The sequence below is a fragment of the Strigops habroptila genome, chromosome 12 (assembly GCF_004027225.2).
Source record: "Strigops habroptila isolate Jane chromosome 12, bStrHab1.2.pri, whole genome shotgun sequence".
In the NCBI taxonomy this organism is placed as follows: domain Eukaryota; kingdom Metazoa; phylum Chordata; class Aves; order Psittaciformes; family Psittacidae; genus Strigops; species Strigops habroptila.
Window position 1 is genome coordinate 24,951,379 of NC_044288.2, and position 24,264 is coordinate 24,975,642.

General features: G+C 49.3%; 1 protein-coding gene across 2 annotated transcripts in view; it reads left to right on the forward strand.

Annotated features, from left to right (window-relative positions):
- Positions 1 to 20,836, forward strand: part of SLIT3 (slit guidance ligand 3) — a 518,327-nt gene extending 497,491 nt beyond the window's left edge. The window contains exons 33-36 of one of the 2 annotated variants that reach the window (XM_030504413.2): positions 11,295 to 11,449; positions 13,864 to 14,149; positions 16,294 to 16,391; positions 17,471 to 20,836. In XM_030504413.2, the coding sequence (XP_030360273.1) occupies positions 11,295 to 11,449; positions 13,864 to 14,149; positions 16,294 to 16,391; positions 17,471 to 17,709 (778 nt within the window). In that variant the 3' untranslated portion in view covers positions 17,710 to 20,836. Of the gene's footprint in view, positions 1 to 11,294; positions 11,450 to 13,863; positions 14,150 to 16,182; positions 16,392 to 17,470 lie in introns of both variants that reach the window. The other variant, XM_030504412.1, reaches the window with a different exon arrangement.
- The last annotated feature ends 3,428 nt before the right edge of the window (positions 20,837 to 24,264 follow it).

Sequence of the window (24,264 nt, forward strand, 5' to 3'; positions counted from 1 at the left end):
ACACTTGTACTCCAGGCCCTTATCTGCAAGAAAAGCCTGGGAGGCTTCCCCGTTAATTCACTGCCTTGTAGGGAGGAACGTGCTGGAGGAGTGAAGACATTCATTATTCTTAGGATCATTATTAGAGCTTGTCAAACCCAGTTTTTACCGAAAGTCTCTTTGCAGAGCTCACTGCATGACTGATCCTTTTCTTCCTAATCCCTTCCTGGTCTGCAGTTGTGCTGTGCCTGTCCCTGTTTGATACTGCAGGATGGTCTCTAAATGAACTGTTTTTCTATGAGACATCACTGAGCTCTTAACAATTCTGCATTTTTGCAATTCATTTTATTCACTCTATCACACACTCCTACTTTTTCAGGTATTCCTTAGGGACTTTGCATCAAAGATAATTAAAGAAACCAGTATTAAACTCTGACCTGCACAGTAGAAGTTGTAAAATTTGAATGTGCTTATACATCTTGCATGAGCCCAGGCAAAGGACAGTTGAATTATTTTTTGCCTTGATAAAGGGCTCTGGTGTATATAAATGGGACAAAAAAGACAAGTGTATGCGTTCTTGTCAAACTACAAACATTGCATTTCCCTAGATTTCAGGAGAGTGAAAATGTAAGGCCAAGACCTTAAAATATCATCTAACTTTTATCATTAGGTTTAGAATCAAATATTTGCTTTCATGAAATTCAGAAACTTTCTTCTGCTGAAGTGAAGCTTAAGAAGGGGAAAGTTCTGTCCTTCAGGCTGCCTGAGGACTCAGCAGGCAAAATCTTGTTAAGCCGAATTAATGTTTTTCTCTGTAAATCTCCTCAGAATCTCTTGCAAGGATGATTTTTTCTCATCTCTCCTCACCTCCTCCCAGCTCATTCTCTTCACTGAATATCTGAGAACCCACAAACCCTGTGCTGCAGCCCCACAACTTTATTTCTGACCTTACACATGTGTGTAGGGTGCTTGGCTTTGGCTTCCCCTCAGCACTCACCACTGCACTCTGGAGAACTCATGCCACCGTCAGTGAAAGTAATAAATTGAGTAGCTGCTCCTCTGCCTCAAAGGGTTTCATCCCATTTTCACTCATTCTTTGAATTAACTTGTATCATGACCATGTGAAGGCAAAGTAGAGATGCTCTTTGTATCCTTTTGATTAGGAATGTGGCTATCTACACCTTTATCATTGTTTAGAAAAAGAAACAGAATAGTGCTGCAGGCCCAAGCCAACCAGAGGCAGGTGGCAGAAGGCAGCTCTCCTCCTCCCAAATCCCTTCTGAAGCTGTCTGTGCTGGCTTTAATGCGCAGACAACACACAAGAAAACTGTCAATAGTCTGTGTTTCGTTAAGTGAATTGATTTGCTGTTGTTTTCTAAAGCAGACCCCCAAAGCTGGTGTGTACCCTGGTACTGCAGTCACCGACCCTGTCCTCTGCATGGCTCCTGCTGTTCCTTCTGTACCTCTGGCTGAAGGGGACAGGAGACAAGCCAGGGCAGATATGCTGTGTCCATCCCCACTGGTGGCTTTGTTGATCGGCAGCCTTGGAGTAAGAGTTACACAGAGGAGTGCAGTACACATGTGTACATATAACTTTAGTACAGTAACATTACAATGCTGATTTCCTTCAGCACAGAATAATAATACAAAAGTAATGAAGTCAGCAAGATGCCAAGATTAATCCCAAGAAGAAACGAGAGGTGATGAGATTGAGATAGTTCATACCTAACAAAAGCAGGGGGACACCCAAAATGAATCAATGTGTTAAAATACTTTGAGTTTGGCCTCTAGTTTGAGTCTCACATCACAGCACACTGGGCCCACGCAGCTCCTCTCTGCTGACAGTACTGGACACCTCAGGGGATTACATGTGGAAAGATGGAAAGCAAATCCTTCCCAGTTGTGACATTTCACTTTGCAGTGGAGACTGTTAACTGTTACCTTAATGCCATTAAGTATTTCCAGGAGCATCAAGAAGGAAGAAGTCTTTGCTCTTGGAAGGTTGCTGAACTCTAGAAGTAGGTCAGCATCTCACAGGTAGCTGCCGGTTTTCATGTTCAAAGTAGTCTTGGGTTTGTGTCAAAAGGAATGCTGAAGACAAAAGTTGTTCTCGACAGTGATTTGACTAAAAATAATATAGCTCTATTATCAAAAGAAAAATATTGATGAAAATGCAGAAACTCGCATTATAGATGGTTTTCCCTGTTCACTCAAAGTCGGTAGCTGGGGTGAATTTTAGCCAGTTCAGTTCAAGCCTTAAAACTGCCCAGCCAAACCAGAAGTAATTGGGAAATAAGAACTATTTCTACCACCCCAGCAGATAACCTGAGCTAGTTGTTTGTCTGTCTGTAACATAGCCCCGCTGTTTCTTCTAGTGAGAGCATCAGTGAAACCAGGAGAGTGGTCCTGGCAGCTTGAGCCCTCACGAGCTGGTGCTGCTGTGAGTCCACCTTCTGAGCAGTCAGTTTGGTTTCTGTGTGTTGGAAACATGCTCTTGTGAGAAAATACCTTCATAAAAGGTATTATTTTCTTCCTATACCACAGGCGGTTAGGCCAGTAGTATATTGACAAACTTAGTTAATAATGGTTGAATCAGAGGAAGGTTGAAGTATTCTTGTAGTAGACAATGATGGAATAAACCTACTCATAGACAAAATGACTTTATAAACTTCCTGTGCACTAATGACTGGCTCATGCCTTGAACTGTGGAGGGTTTCCCTTCCAACAACATGTAGCAAGCTAATACAACGTTTGGGTATTTTCTGCAAGTTTCTTGCAAGCATGACAACTTATACAGTTTAGATGTGTACCATGTGTGATGGATCTGCATCCTGTCTATACCAAGCACCAGGCTCTGGATTCAATAGTTATAGTCTGGCAGAGGCCATGTGTGCAGAACTGGCACCGAGGGTGCTCCTGGAGGTGCACCATCGTTCTGTGCACAATCACTTCAGTGCTTCCTCCCAGCATAGAAACGTGCCCCACAGCTCTGCGTTTGCCAGCACACCCCAGTGCTGCTGGACGAGGGCGGTTTGGCAGCGGCTGTTCTGCTTGGCAAATAGCAATGGATTTTGTTTATTTTATCGTGGGCTTCATCAAAAGGAGCATGACCAGCAGGTCAGAGGAGGTGATCCTGCCCTCTGCTCTGCCCTGGTGAGACCCCACTTGCAGCACTGTGTGCACTTCTGGTGTCCCCAACATAAGAAGGACATGGAGCTGTTGGAGCAAGTCCAGGGGAGGCCACAAGGATGATCAGGGGCTGGAGCACCTCCTGTATGAAGACAGGCTGAGAACACTGGGGCTGTTCAGCCTGGAGAAGAGAAGCTGCGTGGAGACCTCAGAGCAGCTTCCAGTAGCTGAAGGAGGCTACAAGGATGCTGGAGAGGGACCTTCATCAGGGACTGTAGCAATAGGACAAGGGGTGATGGGTTCAAACTGAAACAGGAGAAGTTCAGGTTAGATATAAGGCAGAATCTCTTCCCTGTGAGGGCGCTGAGGTGCTGGCACAGGGTGCCCAGAGAAGCTGTGGCTGCCCCATCCCTGGCAGTGTTCAAGGCCAGGTTGGACACAGGGACTTGGAGCAACCTGCTCTAGTGGAAGGTGTCCCTGCCCATGGCAGGGGGTTGGAACTGGATGATCTTGAGGTCCTTTCCAATCCAAACCATTCTATGATTCTATGATTTTTGTGGAAGGAGTGGCACACAACTGTAGATATGACGTGATGGATTTCTTCATCAGAACCTGAGATTTCATATCTACTTGAGTGGCAGAGCTGGTTTCAATAGTGTTTGATACTGGTGCTAAAAAGTAGACCCAAGCACTGTGTTCTGTCCCGAGTCCCATGTGTGCCACACAACACACACATACAGCGTCACCTCTTTGCTCGGTCCTGTCCCTGCGGGGCTGCTGTGCCAGGCCCTGCCTTCCCCCGTGCTGTTTGCAGCGTCATTTTGGTTAAGGAAAACTGATTTAATGAGTCCCAGTGGCACTGTGGGGTCTTTGGGTGATGGTCTTACACTCTGTACTCAGTGGGTTTTTTGTTTTATGATGCATGCTACAGTGCAGACACAGACGTGCTCATTGCACTGCAGTGTGCTGTGTGCTGTGATGTGAGAACTTGTTCTGGTGGAGTAAGATGGGAAGGCAGGAACGTTGTGATCCATCATTCAGGAGAGGCCTTGGGCTTGAGGAGCTCATTGGAGCTATTTTTACTGCTATTACACTTGAGTTTAACAAATTCTCAGTTAGCAGAATGAAGCATTCAGCTCTGCAGAGGCACAGTGATGCTGCAGGAGACCAGCACAGCATCAGCTCCCAGCAGTGGGGTTGGAGAGAGGTGTCAGACATCTTCCCATGTCAGGACACTGTGAGAATTCCCTGCGAACAAAGAGTGTTTATCCTGGCTATCAATCTGCCCCTTTCCTGAATAACGCAGTGAAAGGGCTCAGGATTGTGTTAATTGCATGGTGCAGGGGTATAAAAAAGGTCCTGCTTTTCCCTTAGAAGGTCTGTAATACAATAACTTTGACTGTTGGCAGGGGTGCTGCAGGAACTGAATTATGACTGGAAATTAGATATGTGTTGGCCTGGCCAAACGATCATTAAGGGAGATATGGTAATCAGCTGCCAGTGGCTAAGGCTGTAAACACCCTGAAGAGAAAGATGGTTTATTTGGGTGGTCTAGAGTTGTAAGGAGGAGAACAGGTCTAAAACCAAGCAAATGGAAATGGAAGTATCAAGGAAAAACATCTCAGCCTAGGAGACCTAAAGCTTGAGTCACATAAAACATGATTGAACACAACAAAAGAGAGTATATTTTAAGCTGAAAGTGAACTCAGGTGCTTTAATATCTCCTTCACCTCTTAGTTCCTGAGTCTTGTGCTTCATTAGCATTTTTCATTCTTTTTTTCTCAACATGTGTTTTTTCTTTGGCTTCTGAAGATGACAGTGCTTGAAGTGATGTGTTACTTTAGAGGTAGCACAAACACTACTCCAGTTATGATTTTGTCTTTGTTGCCATGGAGAATTTTAAATCCGTTTTAGGCCAAGGACTGATTATAACTGGAACTAAGGGCAGGAAGTAACTAGCTTGGAAAGGTGAAAACCCATCAGTGCTGATACCCAAAGCCAGCCTGGCACGGTGTGAGTGTCTCAGCTCCCACATTGCTGGCATCTCTGTGCGTTTCCCTGCAGCTCTCACCCTGTGTTCCTGGATTCTGGTACCTCTTCTCCAGTGCCTGCTCTTCCCACATGTTGTAAGCTCCTTGAGCTCTTTTGGACATGTGTTTCTGCTCCTTCCCTTCTACTGCAGATGCTTTCACAGGTCAGCTAAGTTCAGTGTTCCCCACAGCCTTCACTCCCCAGTCACTTGCCATCCTTGTGTTTGCTTTGTTCTGTGCTTCAAATAAGGCATGTCCCCATTAAGAGAGAGGTCAGGAAAATCTGGAGACTGTAGCTAATGAACTGATGTCCTCATTTGCATAACTGATGGTTATATGTTTCCTCAGTGACATGGTTTGCTGTGATACTTAAAGCTATTTTTGTTTTTCACTTCCCTGCCCTGCTGTTCTCTGCTGTCTGCACTGAAGGTGTCTGTCAGTGAAACAAAATAACCCCGAAACCCAATTTTTACAAGTTCAAATTGAATGCTTTAAGCCTTTAATGCATTTCTGTTCACTAGCATATTTATAGTGGCTCAGCTCTAAATCTCTCATGGGTATTGGAGCACGGGGAGTCAGTGTTTGTAATACCTGTGCGTGCTTGGGGCTGGGGTAGAGGGGAAAGAAAATAGAAGAGAAATAGATCAAAAATGAGAGCGGGAATCAGTTCTTTCATACACTCCCTGGGGTTTTATGTTGAATACACATCCCTTTCCATTCATTTCTTCGTGTTCTGGAGCCTGAGTCCCCAGCAGGGGCCGTGTCCTGGCCTGCATGCAGTGCCCTGTGCATGGGTCCGTTGGCTCACCCTGCTGCAGCTGCGCTGACACGAGGCCAGCTCCCTGCGATGTGAAACCCGAAGGACCCTCCTACCCAGCCCTTTCCAGGGCCTCTGTGCCCTGGGAGGGCAGCTCCGAGCTTCTCCGCGGGCGCAGAGGGAGCAGAAGCAGCCAGCGCCTTCCCGTGAAGCGGGGCTCTCCTCACACACTGTTTTCCTCTGTTCTGTGGCCAAACCTGGTCAGGTGCCGTGGCCAGCCCACAGCAAGGGTCGCCCTGGGGAAAGTGAGGTAATGGGTTGTGCCAGACACGTAACCTGGGCTAGCAAAGATAAGTGGAGAGGAGAAGGGTGAGGGCGCTGCTGGCTGGGGAGCAGCAGCTACGTCCTCTGCTGGGCGGTGTGGGACCGGAGCTGGCCGTGCGGTACGTCCCTTCCCTCAAGACATGGGCTTTAACGGAGCAGACGTGGTTACACATGGGAGGGAGCTGCAGCGGTTCCTCAGCACCAGGCTGGTCACAGGACTCACGTGGAGGTGCTGTAGGGACCATGGTGGGTCCCCACCAGCCTGCTCTTGAAGAGTCTTTCTGTGCTATATAAAACTGGTGTTTTGATTCCTTTCAGCACTTACTTTTTTAGCAAGTTTAATTATTAAATTCCTGAAAGTCCTTGCTTACACTTCAACCATAATTCCTCCCTTTTTCCCAACGAGCCTGTACTGTCAGCTATATACTATCCAGAGGTGGTGGCCCAAAACACTGAAGTTGAAAGTTGGCTAAAATGCCTTCTGTTTTTTGCGTTTTTAACAGCTTGGAGATCTCTCCAAAGCCAGGACTTGGTTGTTAGTGCCGCTGAGGAAAGCCGCTGGCTCGCATCTAGCAGCCGTTTAGCTTCTCCCTTCAGTCCCTTTCCCTCTCCCTCGCTTTGCTCGTCTGGCTGACCCGCGGGGCAGGAAAGCGTCGCAGAGGGGCGGGAGCCGGCAGCGCCAGGCCGCGGCGGGCGGGGCCCGGTGGGGTGCCTCGGTAAGTGACCGGTGAGCCCGGCCCGAGCCGCGGCACGGCCGAGAGCAGCGCCGGGCCCGCGCCCGTCCGCGGTGCTGTGCCGCCCCCTGCTGCCCGCCCGCCGCGCCGCGGCCCTCGGCGGGGCCCCGGGGTGCTCCCGGTCACAGCCGCCGGGTCACAGCCCGTCGGGTCACAACCCGTCAGGTCACCCCGCGGCCCCTGGCACCGCGCACAGGAGCGCTGCAGCGCGGGCTTGCTGATGGACATGGTAAATCCCTGCCTCGGAGGCAGGTATTCACACACCTCAGGGTGTTGCAGGAGGAAGGGCTCAGTGACACCACCTGGTCCCCAACGAGAGTTCAATCAAGACTTTAACAAACCCCTAGCAAAGAGCTGGGTCAGGAAGAGGCCCCCTGAAAATCCAGCCGAGCGCAGCAGTTTGTGCTGCGAGCTGCCTGGTGATGCACTGCTCAGCGTCTGTGGCTTCCCTCCCTTCATCTCCAGCCAAGCCACTGTCTCCAACTGTCTCAGACGATTGCCGAGTCTCCTAAAGGCCCGGCTGCAGAGGAGCCTCCAAGGAGAGTTCATGTAGCATTTCTCTCAGCACTGGTTTCTCCCCCAGTGTTGTCTCCTTCTCTGTCAAAATCCAAAGGCATCTGCACGTCTTTCTGCCAGCAACAGCCAGAAGTGCTGTAACACAAGTGTCTCCTGGCTGGGGAGTCTCGGCCGTCCTGCCTGTCCACATTCAGCTTTTCTATCGTATCTTTGCATCATCTCAGAAAGCAAATGAGTGCTTTGCCTGGTTGGACTTTATCTGCTTTACAAACCTGCAGTGTGGGTGATGGCCATAAATCACTTTGTTTCTCAGAGACCAGGCAGAGACTGTTGTAACTCCGAGTTACAAGAGTCAGAACTAACACTCCCTCACATGTACCTGCAGATGGGACCTCTGCTCCTTCCCAGCACAAGACCCGCCGTGGGGATGGTGACAGGCCAGGGCCTCCTGGGGGGGTGGCTGCTGCCATCACGACACACACACTTGTGTTTGCCTATTGGTTGAGGCATAATCTGGGAAACACACATGCTGTGGAGGAGTGGGAGATTAATGCCGGTGAAATCCTGGCTTTGGGAAGAGCCAGTGCTGCCAGACGTGATAGTGTTGTCTTTTGACACATGGTCACAGCTTGGCCCTCTGCAGATAACGATGGAGTTTTGTGTGTGAGCTTCAGCTCTCGATCTCAGCGGGAAGGGCTCCCTGTTGCACACATCCATCCCCTTCCGCAGTGCTCAGCTCTGTGGTGGGGTTTGGCTGTGCTTCATCCTTTCACTGGCACTTCTGCACAGACCAACAGTCACAAATAGGCTTTTCCATTTATCTCGCACCTTTCAGCTGGAAGTACTTCACTCCTATGAATTCAGCATTGCAACACAGCACTGGATACGCAGGGAGCACACAGGGGTCACCCGTCAGCGCAATGCCCTAACACAGCTGTTCCATGTAATGCGGCAGATACTTACCAGGGTTCAGGAATATCCAAACAGAACGTCTGGACCGGCTGTTCCCAAACTCATTTGAGTTGTCAATCCATGAAGCAGCCTGCAGGAGGTGTGGGCCCCGCAGCACCTCGCGTGCCCTGGTGACACCCACTGTGTCACCCTGGGCAATGGGTCAGTCCTCAGCCCCCTGCCCCAGCCACACAGTTCCCTGCCTGCAGCGCCCGCAGAGCTGCGCTCTGAGCCAGGCTGTCTATGGGATCGCTCCGTATGGATTTAGTGCAAGGTCACTTCAAAACACTTCACACAGCACCAGCAGCTCTGGGCTCCTGAGGCCTGGCTCCTGGGGTCCCCACCAGCCTAAGGACAGGCAGCAGCCACTGTCCTGCAGGTCAAGACAAGCGGTTTGTCCAGCAGAGCTTTCCCCAGAGCCCTTCTGTGACAGAGCTAGCCTCAGGTTTATGTGAAGCCACGCAGTGAAGGTGCTCGCAAACTGCTGTCAGCTTATAACTTTTGCAATCTCATGTAAACCTTTAAAGGCATTTGTGTTCAGGATCTATCCCAAAACCTGTGGGGACAGCAGCACTTTTAGCTCAGATCTGCAACAGCAGCGCACTCTTAGACAAGCACATCCTCAGAAACGCCTGCAGAGCTGCTTCGCTGCCTGACATTGCTCATGTATAATTGGTTGTGCCAGGTCTACTGAAAAATGAGACTTCTTCCAGAAACAACTGAATTCCAGTAAATTCCATGTCATGTAACTTGTTTCTGAAGTTGAGAGCCTATGCTACAACAGCTTTACACATCAGTTATGCAGGACTGGGCACTACAGAGTGACAGCGTGTCATCTAGGTTGAAAGGTGGACACATCTTAAAGGTGGTTTCATCCCTAGAGATGAGTGACTCCTTGAATGTGCCTGTTCCTCTCACTGATAGGAAAGAAAAGCCGTGAAAATAGCTGAGACATCTGTGTTGCAGCTTTACAGAACACCCCAACAGAACCTGACCTGTGACTTTGCAACTTACTGAGAGGATGCTGAGCTTATGGGCCATTGGAATGAGCAGAAACCCATTCTTAATACTAACCTTTTGCATTTTGATATGGTATTTACCACTTGTGCAGCGATCCCAAATCCATATTTTTGGTTCAGCAGGATCTCGGGATGCCTAAATCCCACAGTTGGTGCTTTCTGTCTCTACCCATGTGTAACAGAACCACCACCCAGCTGCCAGGAGGCATTTGGCAGAGGGTGCTCGCAGGCCAGGCTGGAGATGTGTTGGCAGCACTGTGCATGTGGGCAGTTTACATAGCCCACAGGCTAATTCCAGCTGTAACTGCTACTGCTATTAGATCCTCATTATGCACTGGTGTTTGCATGTGCCTGGAGCAGAGGCTGCACCATTCAATTACCTCTACAGCAGTGGACAAGTCCTATCACATCTATAACCACCAGCCTAATTTGAACCCTTCTTTGCTCAAGAGCTGGTAATCCCACCCTTGCCCCTTCGTGCTTTTAGCAGTGCACGAAGGTATATGAGGCTGGTTTAGAGCATTTCCACAGGCAGCATAAAGGCTGGAGAGCTGAAGCTGCCCTGAAAATAAAAACATGATGGTGTGATGCAACTTGAATTGTATCACTGCACTTTTTGATTCCTGGGAGACCGAGCTGAGGGTGAAGGTGGACACTGTATGTGGTGCAGACCAGCAAAGAGCTGCTGAGTTATCTGACTCACTGCAGGCTCCATGCGTTGGAAAATCAGTGTTACAAACACCTGAGGAGCAAATACAGGGTACCTTTAATATCTTGTCTGCTCAGATGGCCTCCTGCTCCTTCTGCCCTCAAAAATCCCTGCTGTATTATTCTCAAGCCTCAAACTCCACTAAAATGGTCCTCAAAGAGGAGGAGCAAGTGTCAGTTTCCTTGTGTTCAGGTAGGATTTTTGTATTAGAATCATGGAATGGTTTGGATTGGAAGGGACCTTAAAGCTCATCCAGTCCGAACCCCTGCCACAGGCAGGGACATCTTCCACTAGAGCAGGTTGCTCCAAGCCCCTGTGTCCAGCCTGGCCTTGAACACTGCCAGGGATGGGGCAGCCACAGCTTCTCTGGGCACCCTGTGCCAGCGCCTCAGCACCCTCACAGGGAAGAGATTCTGCCTTATTATCTAATCTGAACTTCTCCTGTTTCAGTTTGAACCCATCACCCCTTGTCCTACCACTACAGTCACTGATGACGAGTCCTTCTCCAGCATTCTTTTATTGATCAAAGTACCCCTGCCATTTATAAGCCAAAACCTCCTAAATTCCTTCTCTGGCTCTAAGAAGCTCAGCCCACCCTTACACCTCAGCATGTGCTTACGAGGTACTTCAGGAAATGCCGTTTTTGGCAGCCCCCGCAGTCTCCTGCCCAAGCTGCAGCCCTCCCTGCCCTGGGAAATGCTTTGAGTGTAACCATGCAAGAGGAAATCAGTGATACAGCCTGCAACATGGGCAGTATGGCAGAGGGTGGCAAGCTGTGCCTCAGAGCAAGAACAAGGCATTGTGAGTCATTTTGTCACCAAAGCCAAGACATCCTGTAGCTACACACTTGGTTTCCTGCCCTGGGAAACACAACTGCAGTAGTTGCTCTCCTGGTTGCTGTCTTCTCCAGTGTGGTGTATGTGGAGGTACTGCCTGCACACTGGTATTTATGCCTGCATCAGTGGTGTTTAGATTTGTACCTTGGAGGCTCACACTAGAGGAAACGTTGAGAACACAGTGATTGTGAAGGAGCATGGAATGGGAGCTGTGCCTTGCAAGGTGTAGTGCCAGGACACAGGACGGCACAGGAGCAGAGGCTGTTCATCATTAACATCATCTAATTCTCTTTTTCTCTTTTACTTTTAGCGTGGAAACAGTAAACGATGGGCAGTTTCATAGCGTGGAGCTCGTGATGCTGAATCAAACTCTGAACCTGGTGGTGGACAAGGGGACTCCCAAGAGTCTGGGAAAACTCCAGAAACAGTCTTCAGTCACCCTCAACACACCGCTCTACATTGGAGGTACAGTGGCTTGCTCTGGACCTTGAGGTTGTAACACATCTTCCCAGAAGCAAATTATCTTCCAGCCTATGGAGGGGACTCTCCAGGAGGGGGGAAACCAGCATTTTGCCATTACCTCTGCCAGAGGCTGTTTCCGTGAACAGAAGCCTGGAAACCACGTCTCTGCTGCTCCACTTGAGGCTCCATAGTCCATGGGTGCCCCACCAGACAGCAGCACAAGCTGTCACACCAGAGCAGGGAAGTTGACTTCAGCACAGGCAGTTTCTGGGTTACACAGCCGTGGTGGCAACAGTTTGTCATTTCTAAAGCTTTCAGAACTGGCTGGCACCAAGATGTGATGGTTGAAGAATACAATGAAAGTATCACAGACAGATACAGCAAAAAAAGCAGCTCAATAGTCAGTAGGTTTATATACACCATAAATGAGTGGTATTGCTGCTGGACATTTTATACACGATAAAAAATTAGGGGGAGGGGGATTAAGACCTCCAGACCATATAATTAATACACACAAGCCCAAGCTGACTAAGAACTTGGCTTGTAGTTATCTCATTGGAAACTGAAGCCAGAGCTCCAGTATTAGAAAGATCTTAGAACCTACAGTTAAGAAGTTTGTTCACATTCAGTACTGAATGTGAGGGGAAGGAGAGGCCAAGTGGGATGGGGAACAGATGCCCAGAATGATGAATATCCCACTGATTAGGTGTGTGAATATGAGAGACAGAGTGAAGGCTGTGCTCTGCCCAACTGGCTTGTCTTTGTCAGCCACCCCCTTCCCCAGCTCTGTTCTGGACTGAATGTTGATATCTGTCCCTTTCAGTGACACCAAGTTCTTGAACTTTTAGTCAGTCAATTCTAAATACAACAGTCAGCAGAACAATAATAGAGTCAGAAAGTCTTTGGGCTTTTTCCAACAAGTTCATTCAAGCCAACAGTAGAAACTCTTATAAACTTCACTTGGTGCTGGTCAAGCCTGTTGTAAATAATTCCCCTTAATAACACTTTTGTAAAGGAACCCTGAATATTGCCCTTGTAAATCAGAACTGTGGCTTATCTTGCTTTGTACAGGCCTGAAGCTTTATAATGGGCTCATACTGAGAATGTCATAGGCTGCTAAAGAGCATTATGCATCAAAGGTGATTTGCTGGTGAGGCCATCACAGTTTCTCCCTTTAGTGCAGCATAAAAGATACCAACAGCAATTTAGACACAGGGAGCTTGGGAAGTAACCATGTGGAAGAGTTTTGTTAATGGATGAGCTCTGGATGAATACTGATTCTCAAAAAGTTCCTACAAAAAAAGCATTCACAGGATGAACCCGAGACCTGAAGTGGAGGACTGTTGGGTGCCAGAAGGGCTCAGTGGAGACTTCTTTGATTGCCCATTAAAATCCTTCTTGCTTCTTTCTAAACCCTCACTGTGCTGCATGTGCCACTGGTCTGTGTGCAGCATACCCAGAGATACCAGCTGCCCTCCCACTGCAGGCTGGTCCATTAAAGTAACTGCACTACCCCAGAGCCATTGTTCCTAGCATACACTCAGCTTCAAGACACCTGAGCCTTCATGTGCCTCCGGTTTGGTCCGTCTCCAACTACATCGCCTGGTTTAGCAACTTTCCTCCTATCACACAGTTAAACAAAGATTCTGGGTTTGTTTTAAGACCATCTTTAACAGTGGAGTCACTTATGGATAGCAAATTCTTGGTGTCCTCAGCATAAGAAGGACATGGAGCTGTTGGAGCAAGTCCAGAGGAGACCACGAGGATGATCAGGGGCTGGAGCACGTCCGATATGGAGACAGGCTGAGGAAGTTGGCGCTGTTCAGCCTGGAGAAGAGAAGCTGCCAGGAGACCTCAGAGTATCTGAGGGGGCTACAGGGATGTCGAGAGGGACTCTGTGTCAGGGACTGTAGTGTGAGGCATCCCTGCCCATGGCAGGGGGTTGGAACTGGATGATCTTAAGGTTCTTTCCAACCCAAACCAGTCTGGGATTTTATTCTAGTGCAGCCTCAGGGGATGTCAGTGGGGAGGGGGAACAACATCCCAAAGAATCTGCTGGCCACCTCAGCATGGGAACTCTTCCAAGTGCTGGAGCAGGATAGAGGGCACTTGCGACAAAGGCTTGGCCTGGCCTGTTAAAGCTGTTCCCTGTCTCCAGAGTTCTCCTGCACTGGTTTCAATGGGGTGGACTCTTTCTAGTCACTGTCTCAATGCCATGATCTGTGGTGCTGTATCCTTTGTTTCTTTCCATTACCAAAATGAGGACGAGTCTTTTGCTACCTTACAGAGGTCCTGTGCAAATTAGTTCTTTAAAGATCCCTTTAAAGATCCTGTGACAAAAGAAACGTTAACAATTACAATTTCTGTACTATCCTTGTAACTGTGAGTAAACCTTCCCTTTGTGTTTTTCTCTGAAGGGATCCCAACCTCCTCTGGCTTGTCGTCGCTGCGCCAGGGTGCAGATAAGACACCGAATGGTTTCCATGGCTGTATCCACGATGTCCGCATCAACAACGAGCTGCAGGATTTCAAGGATTTACCACAGCAGTCCCTGGGAGTCCTTCCTGGCTGCAAGTCCTGCAACATCTGCAAGCACGGTATCTGTCGGTCCCTGGAGAAAACAAGTGTGATCTGTGAATGTCACCCAGGCTGGACGGGCCCCCTGTGTGACCAGGAGATTGGAGACCCGTGTCTTAACCACAAGTAAGCTCGAACTAATGCTGGTGGGAGGGCAGAGGCTTTACAGCTAATGTGTATTTTACATTTCATCTTATAAACCCACATCTGGCTATTTTTGGAGGTGCTGGGTTCACACATGAAGTTGTGAGTCAGCCCCTGTGTCAAGTCTCAGCTTCCACTTCTTGTTCTGATGCTGCTCATTCTGCAGATGAACAGACATCCTGGAGGAGCTCAGGTGCTAATACTGCAGGTCATGCCTTCGGCTGGGGCTCCACATTCAAATACAAAGCCTCCTGTTGATGGGCATGGCTCACCTCTGAGGTGCTGAGCTGTCTGTGAGGTGGAAGATCATGCTTTAGGGATATGCTCACAGCAGCAGCAGGCCCTGAACACTGTCATGGGCTCCAATGTGAACAGTTAAATACTGCGCTCTGAAACACCCCTTTAAAGTGCAAGTTTAAAGGATAGCGTGGGGTTGTATGCGAAGGGAGCAGGAGTGCAAAGCATTCACAGTTCAAAGGCTCAATAACCACATCCATCAGAAACACTGGGTAAATAGCTTACTTATGGCAAGCGCAGGAGGAAACGCTCCGGCGCAGAGCAGCGGGCAGCTCCACAAGCAGATGGAAGTACTTTTGTTTTAGAAGCTTCTTTGGTTGCGCTATTGGTGGAAGGAGCTTTTCACAGGCACCTACTTTTGACAGGTAAATTGACACAGTGAATAATCACTCTCTTCATGGCAGAAATTTAACTTGGCAGAGTTAAATTGCTTCTGGGTCTAGTTCTGCAAAGTACAGAACCCTGGAAGGTGTTGAGAAGCACCTGACAGTTTACAGACCAAATATGAAGACACAAGTGAAGAAACAGCCAGAGACTCAAATGTCTCCTTGAATTTCCAACATCAACATGAAACTGTTTTGGTTGGACAGAGAAAAATAAGGGAGTTCCAGATGTTATGTGATGAGAGGTTGGTTCTCTCAAGGAAAAGTAGCTGTGTGTATTGTTAATGCTCACATACTGTCGCACCTTTCATTACATCACTTCAGCCTTTTGGAGTTGCCTCCTTAAAGCCAAGCCCTTTGTGGGGAGGGCAGTGTGTGCCCAGCTGCACTATCTGCTCCACCACTCAGAGAGGAAAGGCAACCAGCTGATGGTAACAAGAGTTACTACCCAAGCACACCTTTGGTTAAGTGGGGCAGAAAATCCTGTTTTATACAGACTGTGACTGCCTTTATTATGTTGCATGTCTTGACCTGTCTGAAACTGCTTTTATTATTTGTGCTTTTTAGTTCAAAGCTTAAAAGTGAAATGTAGAGGCATTCAACATAAGCAGGGAACAATTTCAAAGTACTAGAAAGAAAACAAACCAAAATAAGAGAAAGACGTGGGTTCATGTCAAGTAGGGCCTGACACAGCAAAGGTTTAAAGCCCTGAGCAGTTTCTCCTTGGCTGGGCAGTGTTGCTTTCTTCCCTGTCCTCAGTCCGTTTCAGATCTGTCCCTGTCCCCAAAGTGGGGCAGTGTCAGAACCTGCTGAGGACCAACATCCTCCCTGTGGCATTCCTCAGGAACACCAAAGCTCCCTGCGAACCACGTGAGCCAGGGAACCCTTCAGCTACAGCTGCCCGTCAGGAAGCCTGCACATGGCTTTTCCACAGGCACCTTCATTTATCACACTGCTTTTCATCACCTGATACTATTTGTAGAGCAATTCCGCTAAGGAAGCCTGGGCATGCAGCTTGATTGTCAGCACTTAGCTCCACGTGTGGTGCTGGAGATGTGAGCTGCCTCATGGGGATGCAAGCATGGGGATGCTCACGGAGCAGCCTGATGGTTTCCAAAGAGATCACTTAGGATCACAAATCCTGAATGTATTCTCTGAACATTTTCCAGTATTCACTGAAAACTCACAGTTTCCTCAGAGTGTTTGACACTGAACTGCTAGTTTTGGATTAGTATCCTGGAATGAAGTAGGCAGAAATGCCAAAACCAAACCTCCCTGGGAACAGGAACTGCCACAGCTAACACAGGCCAGCTCTAAGTGCTTGTCTTTCTCCAGGTGTCTGCACGGTAAGTGCACGGTGGCCAGTGTTGCTTACACCTGTAAGTGCATGGAGGGCTACACAGGCATGTACTGTGACAAGAAGAACAATTCCTCAAATCCCTGCAGGACTCTGAAGTGCAACCACGGACAGTGTAAGATGTCGGAGCATGGGGAGCCCTACTGCGAGTGTGATCCCAACTACAGCGGGGAGCACTGCGACAGAGGTATGTGTGGCCGTGGCTGCTGAGGGTCTGGGTCACACCTTGGGCTTTGCCTCTTGTCCATGTGACTCGTGTTTAGGGGTAAATGGTAAATAGTGGAAGATGAAGCTAAGTCAGCCTCTGCAGGGCCAATACAGGGAGGAGAAAAGATCCACACAACAGCTAGCGAGCTGCTATCCAAGTGTATGGAAAAGGGACATCGGTAGTGAAGAGTCTTATTCTCTGTCTCCCGAATCCTCAGCGTTTGCTGCTCCCAGGATTCTGGTGGGATGTTTGAAGAGGTTGTTGCAAGGTTTACTCTCAGCCAGCAGGGATCGGTTAATTGCAGTGCTGGGAAACATCTCAGCCTGCACACCAAGGAGGTGCTGCTCACCCAAGGCGGCAGTAAAGGTTCCCAGCTTGCTCCCCCTGATGCAGCTGGGTGAGTTTCCTGGGGAATCCCACAGATCATGCTGGGCTTTCCAGCTGGGCCAAGGGCCCAACTGTTCTGCCCCGACCTGAAAAGGCTCCCTGGGAACTCAGGGAGTTCTAGCTTCATCCCTTCTGCCTTTCTGTGTTCTTGTACACAAGGAAGGAGCTGGCTTGTATTAGTTTTATTTCGGCTGTGCCTTTCCTGTGAATGAACCACAGACTTCCCAAATTACACACAGACACAGCCCCACCAGAATGTATCTGGCTGCTGCACAGTGACTGCAGAACAGCACAGACGTTTTTGGGTATCCCACATTGCTAATGCCATGTGGAGCAGGCTGACCTGTGAACCTGAGAAGCAGACGTAGTCAAACTAATCCATATTTTGCAGGAGTGTTGCAGGATTCAACACTCAGCATTCATTAAAGCACTTCCGGAAGTGCTGATCAAGGCGAGCAGGCCTCTGCCTTATGCCGGATATTACACATTTGTGTAACACCAGCCCAGGTTTGATGGCAGGTCCGAAGCAGTAAAGATGAAGGTCCTTCTCATGCCATCTGTTTGCCTTGAACGTCATTACAAGCGCAGGGCTGCTGGCTGGTGTTTGGGGAATAGCTGGTGCAATAGTTACCACATGTTTTGTTTCCTTCACGTCTCTGTTGCCTTACCAGAGAACCTCTGCCAAGGAGACATCATCCGGGAAGTTGTCCGTAAGCAGCAGGGCTACACGTCGTGTGCCACTGCCTCCAAAGTGCCGCGCCTGGAGTGCCGCGGCGCCTGCGGCAGCGGGCAGTGCTGCGTGCCCCTCCGCAGCAAGCGGCGGAAATACTTCTTCCAGTGTGTGGATGGCTCCACCTTCACGGAGGAACTGGAGAGACATGTGGAATGCGGCTGCTCCAAGTGCTTATAAGCCATTCTCCAGTCTCTTGCCACTTTAATCGACTCAGAAGCGCTATCAAAATGGGACCTATTTACTTTCAGAGTGAAGAAGAAGAAAAGAATTATTAAGTATATTGTAAAATAAGCAAAAAATAGAACTTATTTTTATTATGGAAAGTGACTATTTTCATCTTTTATTATATAAAGTATCGCACCACTTTGGGTATATGTATCATATAGTGAGCTATTTTTACCATGAAACTTTTTTAACAGTTGTAAGAAAGAAAAAAAAAATCAAAAGTTAAAAGTTAACAAAAAAAGATTATAAAGCAAACCTTGCCTAAAGGAGAAATGTGGGGTGACTGTAGGTGTGTGCACAGTGACCCGATGTAAAGGTGTTCCAAGGACCTGCCACAGGACTGATCCAGGCTGGAGGAATCTCCGAGGCGCTGGGTGGGTGTGCCAGGAGAGCAGATCCCCGTGGTTCCCAACATCCATCCATCCTGCCCAGGCCCCCTGAGGAAGCCTCCCCTTGGTCCCTCGCTCTGCCTGACACTGCCGACGCTGTTTGCTCCTGTACAGTGGCTCCGCTTGCTCGTCTTGAACTGGTTCCCTATAGGCACTGCCGCAGCTTGAGGCTAACGACATTATATGACTATTGTAATACTATACTAAATTTTTTGCTGTGTATGTTGTATTTATCTGTGTTCACATTATATTCTTCAGCAACTGTATCTATAGAGCACAGGCAGCTTTATCCAAAAGAAGGGGACGAAGGGAAAGGAAGTGGGGAAGTACGTGTTGCTTTGGGAAATTTGGGGGCAAAATGTGAACTAAGTGCTAAGTAATGCCTAATAAATGACATAGTACTTTTGTGTAAACTCCTCAGCTATGTTATTTCCCAAGTTTGTGCCTTCTTGCTCCCAGCCTTGAGCCCTTTTTTGTATATGAAATATAAGGAATGCACTGCTACATAGTTTGTCACGCCTTGACACTTTAACTTGGAGAGGTTGTAAAGAGCATGAACATCCTGCCAGTGCCGGAAGGTAACACCCGCAGCAGAACGGCCCTTCCTGCCCCGGGCGCCAGGGGTGAAAGCTGGGCTGTAGCTGCCTCTTCATCCACGCTCTGTACCGAGCAGTTGGCTACTTCCCACAGCGCTTTACATGAGCAGAAGTTGCACTATACCCGGGTGAAGGTATTGAGCCGGCTTTGTCCACCTCGGCTGCACTCTCTTCTCTGCGCAAGGAGAGGTGTCGCAGCTCCATCCCACCCTGTTCTTGCCTCTGGTGCAGAGTGACTGGTTCAGCCAAAGCTCCTGCATCTGCGCTGCTCCATGCCCTGCACTGGTGTCTCCCAAAGGACTCCCACCAACTTCGGCTGTGCTCAGAGCCAGTGCTGAGCAGGAAATGGGAATTGGTGCAGGGCTGAATTCTCACCATGGATGTGAGGCAAAAACTGACTCTGTGAGCGAGTTTGAGTTTTGGAGGGTTTTTGTCAGGGCCACCTTTCAGGGTCAGTAAGTTACGTGCAAAGAGTACCATGGATACCTTGATGTTTCTCTTCTGTGAGTTTCAAACATCCCATCAACAACCGGTCCACTATCAGTGTACTTTCTTTCTTTCCCTAACACAGCAAGTATTCTGGTCCTTTCTTCTGTTTCTCTAGGAGAGGTAGACAGAGAGGATTCCTAGCAGCCCTGAGCTCTTTTTGGGAGTGCTCACTGGCCTCAGCAAAAAGGATTTCAGATGAGGGGCTTCAGCAAAGGAGGAGTACGAGAGTTGAATCAAGAAAAAAAGAGATTTTGTTTGACCAGAGCTTTGGGAAGACGCACAGAATGCAGCCCTGCCACCATCAGCGTTTATTTCCCTTTAAAGAAAAGTGACCATCCAGCTCTCCTGCAACCAGAAAGCTCGGAAGTGCTTCTTCTGCTACATCAATCTCTCCTGAACTGCAGCAATTCACTCCTATTTCTTTGTTTCTACCAGAGCAACATGAGCAGAAGGGACAGAACCAAGACAATAGCCATCTCACTAAATAAATAGCAGCGTGTGGAGCCTGCCACCGGTAAAACATAAACCAATCACTAGTTTATGTGCCAAACTGACTGAAACAGTACAGCTCAAGAGCCAGGGAGAAACTAACCCCGGCTGCAAGTACCAAGGGCTGCTTTTTACTTTGGATAGAACATCAGAAGCTCCCAGTGGCTGGAGTTTGTGGTGTACAACAAAAAGCCCCCAAACCCACAACATGCAGGTGTTAAAAACTGGTGAAAGTACTGCAGATACTTGTGCAAATACGTGCCTGGCACACCACTACCATTAGTGTTTTGTTCCTGCTTAGAACACTTGCCCGGCGGCAGCTGCTGCGGTGCCAGGCAGGAGCAGCCCGGCCGGAGCAGCAGCTCTGTGCGCTCCACCGCAGGACCCGCAGCCACCACACTGCCGAGGCCACCGGTGCAGGAACACGGCCCCTCCTGAGCACCTCCATCGCCGTGTGTGCACCGTGTCCCTCGAGCAGCACGTGTGAGGAGGAGGTGACATGGACTGGTGGCCTCTCTCCTGCGGGAGGGTGCTGTAGGAGCCTCCACTGGCAAGGCGAAAGCCACCGGCACCTTGTTAGCACATCACTCTGGGATTTAGGGAAGCAAAGCCTTGCAGCAAAGTGACCAGCAGCAGCTCAGCAAGGCTGGCCCTGATCCTGGCCCTTTTCTGTCGCAGCACTTCGATGTTAAGCCTTGGGGTAAAGAACTAAGAGTATCTATTTTGTAACCAAATGATGCAATTTTTGTATGCTTTTAGGCAGCACTTGCCATTGGATAGTGATGCTTTTATGTCAATGATTCTCTGACTTGCTATAGAGTTATTTTATGTTAAGAAGAAAATAAAAAGCATTCAGATGTGCCAAAAATGTGAGGTTAACTGAAGTGTAATTAGCTCTGAAAGTTCCTCTGTAACCTGCCTGATGTTACACTAGATTTCCAGAACTGCCGGTACAATGCAGTAGTTTTTACCTCTATAAAGTTTTAATATAAAGTGAAGAAAGATGCTTACCCTTAAAAAATGGCAATGCAGACTGGTGTGAACTGATGTATTTTATTAATAGATTCTCCTTGTGATGTAAGTTTAAATAAATTGTTGGGTTATGGAAGATTGTAACACACCTTGTGATGCGGGTCATTTCTCTGCGTATGTGAGGTGCTGAGTCCAACCTTTCGGAGTACGGGAGGTAGCCCATGGGAAACGGTGCAGGAGTTACACACATCCCTCTTGGACAAATCCACCAGAGAACGGCTGGAGTTAAATGCAGAATGAGCAGTGATGACACGCTTTTAGGGCATCACAACCTGATCTTTTAGGGGTCTTACATGCACAGATGAATTAAGACACATAGTTTTTGAACCTGGGCATTTTCCTCCATGGCTGAGGAAACAGAAGTGGCACAGCCAGCAGTGGGTGACAGCAATCCCGCCAGGATCTGACACACAGATAATCAAACTTGCTGCCACACCTCTGTGTCTGGTTATTATTGGTGACCTCCATGGAACAGACCTCTTCTGTTTCCTGCATTGCAGCCTCAGCACAGAATAAAACAGAGCTCCCACCACATCCTTCCCTCACCCATGCCCCTGTGAAATGCTCACATATTGCTAACCATGCCTCAAACTACAGCCCTTAGAATTGCCTTTGCCATTTCATGCGAAGCTGGTGACAGCACTCAGCCAACAAAAACACTCCACCTCAATGAGCATCATTAAGCCTGAACTAGGAAGGGTAACTATGTAATTGTAGCAGATGGTAGCATTTCACCTAAAGCAAACCCAGCTGAGCCCACTGAAAATGCTACTGGGAATTGTTCAGAAATGCCTAGGTACTGGCTGAACTAACTGGTTTGCACAACATTTATTTGTGCTGCTCGTGGCTTCACAGTGCACGGGTTCCTCAGTAAGGATGCAAGCAACCGCAGCCTAAGGACGAAATGCTCGTGCTCCTGCATGCAGGGCTCTAGGTATTGATGTTTAGCCAATGGTCTGAGGTAAACAACATGGAAAAACTGTATCCTATGTTCCTTTACTTGTTTTTATTCTGGATGGTGTTGCTGTTTGCCGGGTGTTTGGCTGTGGGGTTTGTGGTGTTCCCTGTCGCTTCTGGTCTCTGTGACCTCTTTTAGGAGCTCACTCCCAGTTCCCAGTTCAGCTCACAGAAGGCAGCCCCACAGTTCAGCGGGCTGGCTTTGGTTTAGCTTTGCCAAGCCCAGGCTGTTCTCCAGCGATCCCTCCAGGTGCCAGGCTGGGTCGCGGGGTGGCCGGTCCAGCACGGTCGGGGTCCCCAGGCAAGTCACTGCCCGCGGCGGAGGCTGCCCTGGTCCTCCCCACCCCACCCCAGTGGTCGCGGTCGTTTGTGTCCCCGCTCGTAGTGGCGGGCGTTTGAAACACCAACAGCGCGCGGACAAACGCCACGAACGGCCCCCACACACCCCCGGAACGCTCCGGCGGGGCGCGGCGCGGCGCGGGGCCCGCCAGCAGGTGGCGCCGCAGCGCCCGGCCCGCGGCGCTCGGCGGGGAACGGGGCGGAACGGAACTGTGACTGGAATGGAGTGGACTGGAATGGAATGGACTGGGCTGGGATGGAGTGGTATGGAATGGAATGGAATAGAACGGAATGGAATAGACTTTCCAGAGTTCAGTTGGAAGAGACCTAAACCGACCATCTTCTACCTAGTCCAACTGCCAGCGCAGTCCAGGGCTGGCCCAGCTGAAGCATGCTGTTAAGGGCTTTGTGCAAATGCCTCTTGAACACTGACAGGCTCGGGGCATTGACCACCTCTCCGGGAAGCCTGTTCCAGGGTTTGGGCACCCTCCTGGGAAAGAAATGCTTCCCGATGTCCAGTCTGAAACTCCCCGACACAGCTTTGAACCATTCCCACACCTCCTGTCACTGGTATCCAGTGAGAAGAGCTCAGCACCTCCCTCTCCATGTCCCCTCCTCTGGAAGCTGCAGAGCAATGAGGTCAGCCCTCAGCACCCTGCTCTCCAAACTAGTCAAGCCTAAAGTCCTCAGCTGCTCATCAGAGGAGCACATGTACATGGGTTTTCTGGGGAGTTTTAAATGACACTTTTTCAGGTTTTATTGATCCCGTGCCATCAACTTCCTGGCATTGTCCATGTTGGTCCTGTGAGGCAAGGAGCCCCTGCTGTCCCCGAGCTGCCACATGGCAGCGGGTCAATGCGGCAGGAGCTCCACAGCAGGAGGATGATGCTGCCAGGCCCCAGGAGGATGCACGTGAGACCTGAGGGTGCCCAGCACTTCCTCGGTCCCATCCCTTTGCAGCAGGACGATGGCTCTGTGTGCTGGCTTACAGGGCAGCTGGCACCTGTGCTCTGCGGTGGCCTCAGGACAGTGCCCTTATGGCAACATCAACAGGCTGGTGGTGGTGGTACCACCATCACTTTGATGCTAGCACCAGATGGAATAACAGCTGATTCTGCTGTTTACCCTACTCTTGCTGCTGTTTGCTCACATGCACACGGCTGGGGCTCTACTCCGAGCTGCTGGGTGCGCACGCCTGCAGCCCATGGTACCTCTTGTCTATGAAGAAAGCATCGCTGCTCCTCCGAGCACCTCCAGTGCCCAGAGAGCCCTGCAGGCAGCAAGGAACTCCTCGGGCATGCAGCGGAGCACACACACAGCACAAGCAGTGCTTATTAGCATTAGGAAGCTCAAACTCACACCACCATGCATACAGGCATCCTCACAAGCAGGAGGAACAGAAGTTGCTGCATGACTTGCATAGCTTTGCATCTTGTTCCTACGTGATCTCTTGACCTTCTCCTTTCCAGGGAGTCTGTGCTTTCAAAGTAAAGTGATGCTCAAGGTAGTCTGGGGAAGACACCGCCTTCCCCTTCTGTCTATGACCATGTCCCCATAGCACAAGGATGGCTCCTTTAACATAAAAATAATCTTTTACAACCGCTGCGTCTTACCTGGGGAGGCAAAGTACACATCCCACCTCAGAGGTGTGTGGCAGCGAGGAAAGAGGGTTAAATGAGTCCTGCGGGATCAATATCTTTTGTGCTCAGGGGACAGCTCAAACCTCACAGGGAATAAGTCCACTGCATTTTCGGTGGTTCAGTCTTCCAGCTCATCTTCCACCAGCAGCATTCAGCTGGGCAGCTCCTGTGCCATGCCTCACCTGCATGGACACTGAACCTGCGGCACTCCAGGCTGCGATCCCGTGCTCCTGCATCCTGCCCCACGACCTTGCTGAGACCCAGATCCTGGCCTAGGGCAGCATATGAATTTCTACAAGGACTGAAAAAGCCAGAAGTTAGGTACAGATTTCACCTCCATGGCAAAACAGCAAGAGGCTTTGGTCCAACGCAGGGTTATTCCCCACCCCCATTCTTGGAAACTTCCATCAGAAACTTAAAGACGCGGCCGAAGACACGGCACAAGGCAGACAATAACCATGGCACTTTCACTTGAGGAAACCAAGGTTTTGTGAAGTGACAAGGGACTGAAGCCACCATCCTCCACTGAGGAGGGTTGTTAAAGACAGGCAAATGACTCAGCCCTGCCTTAGACAC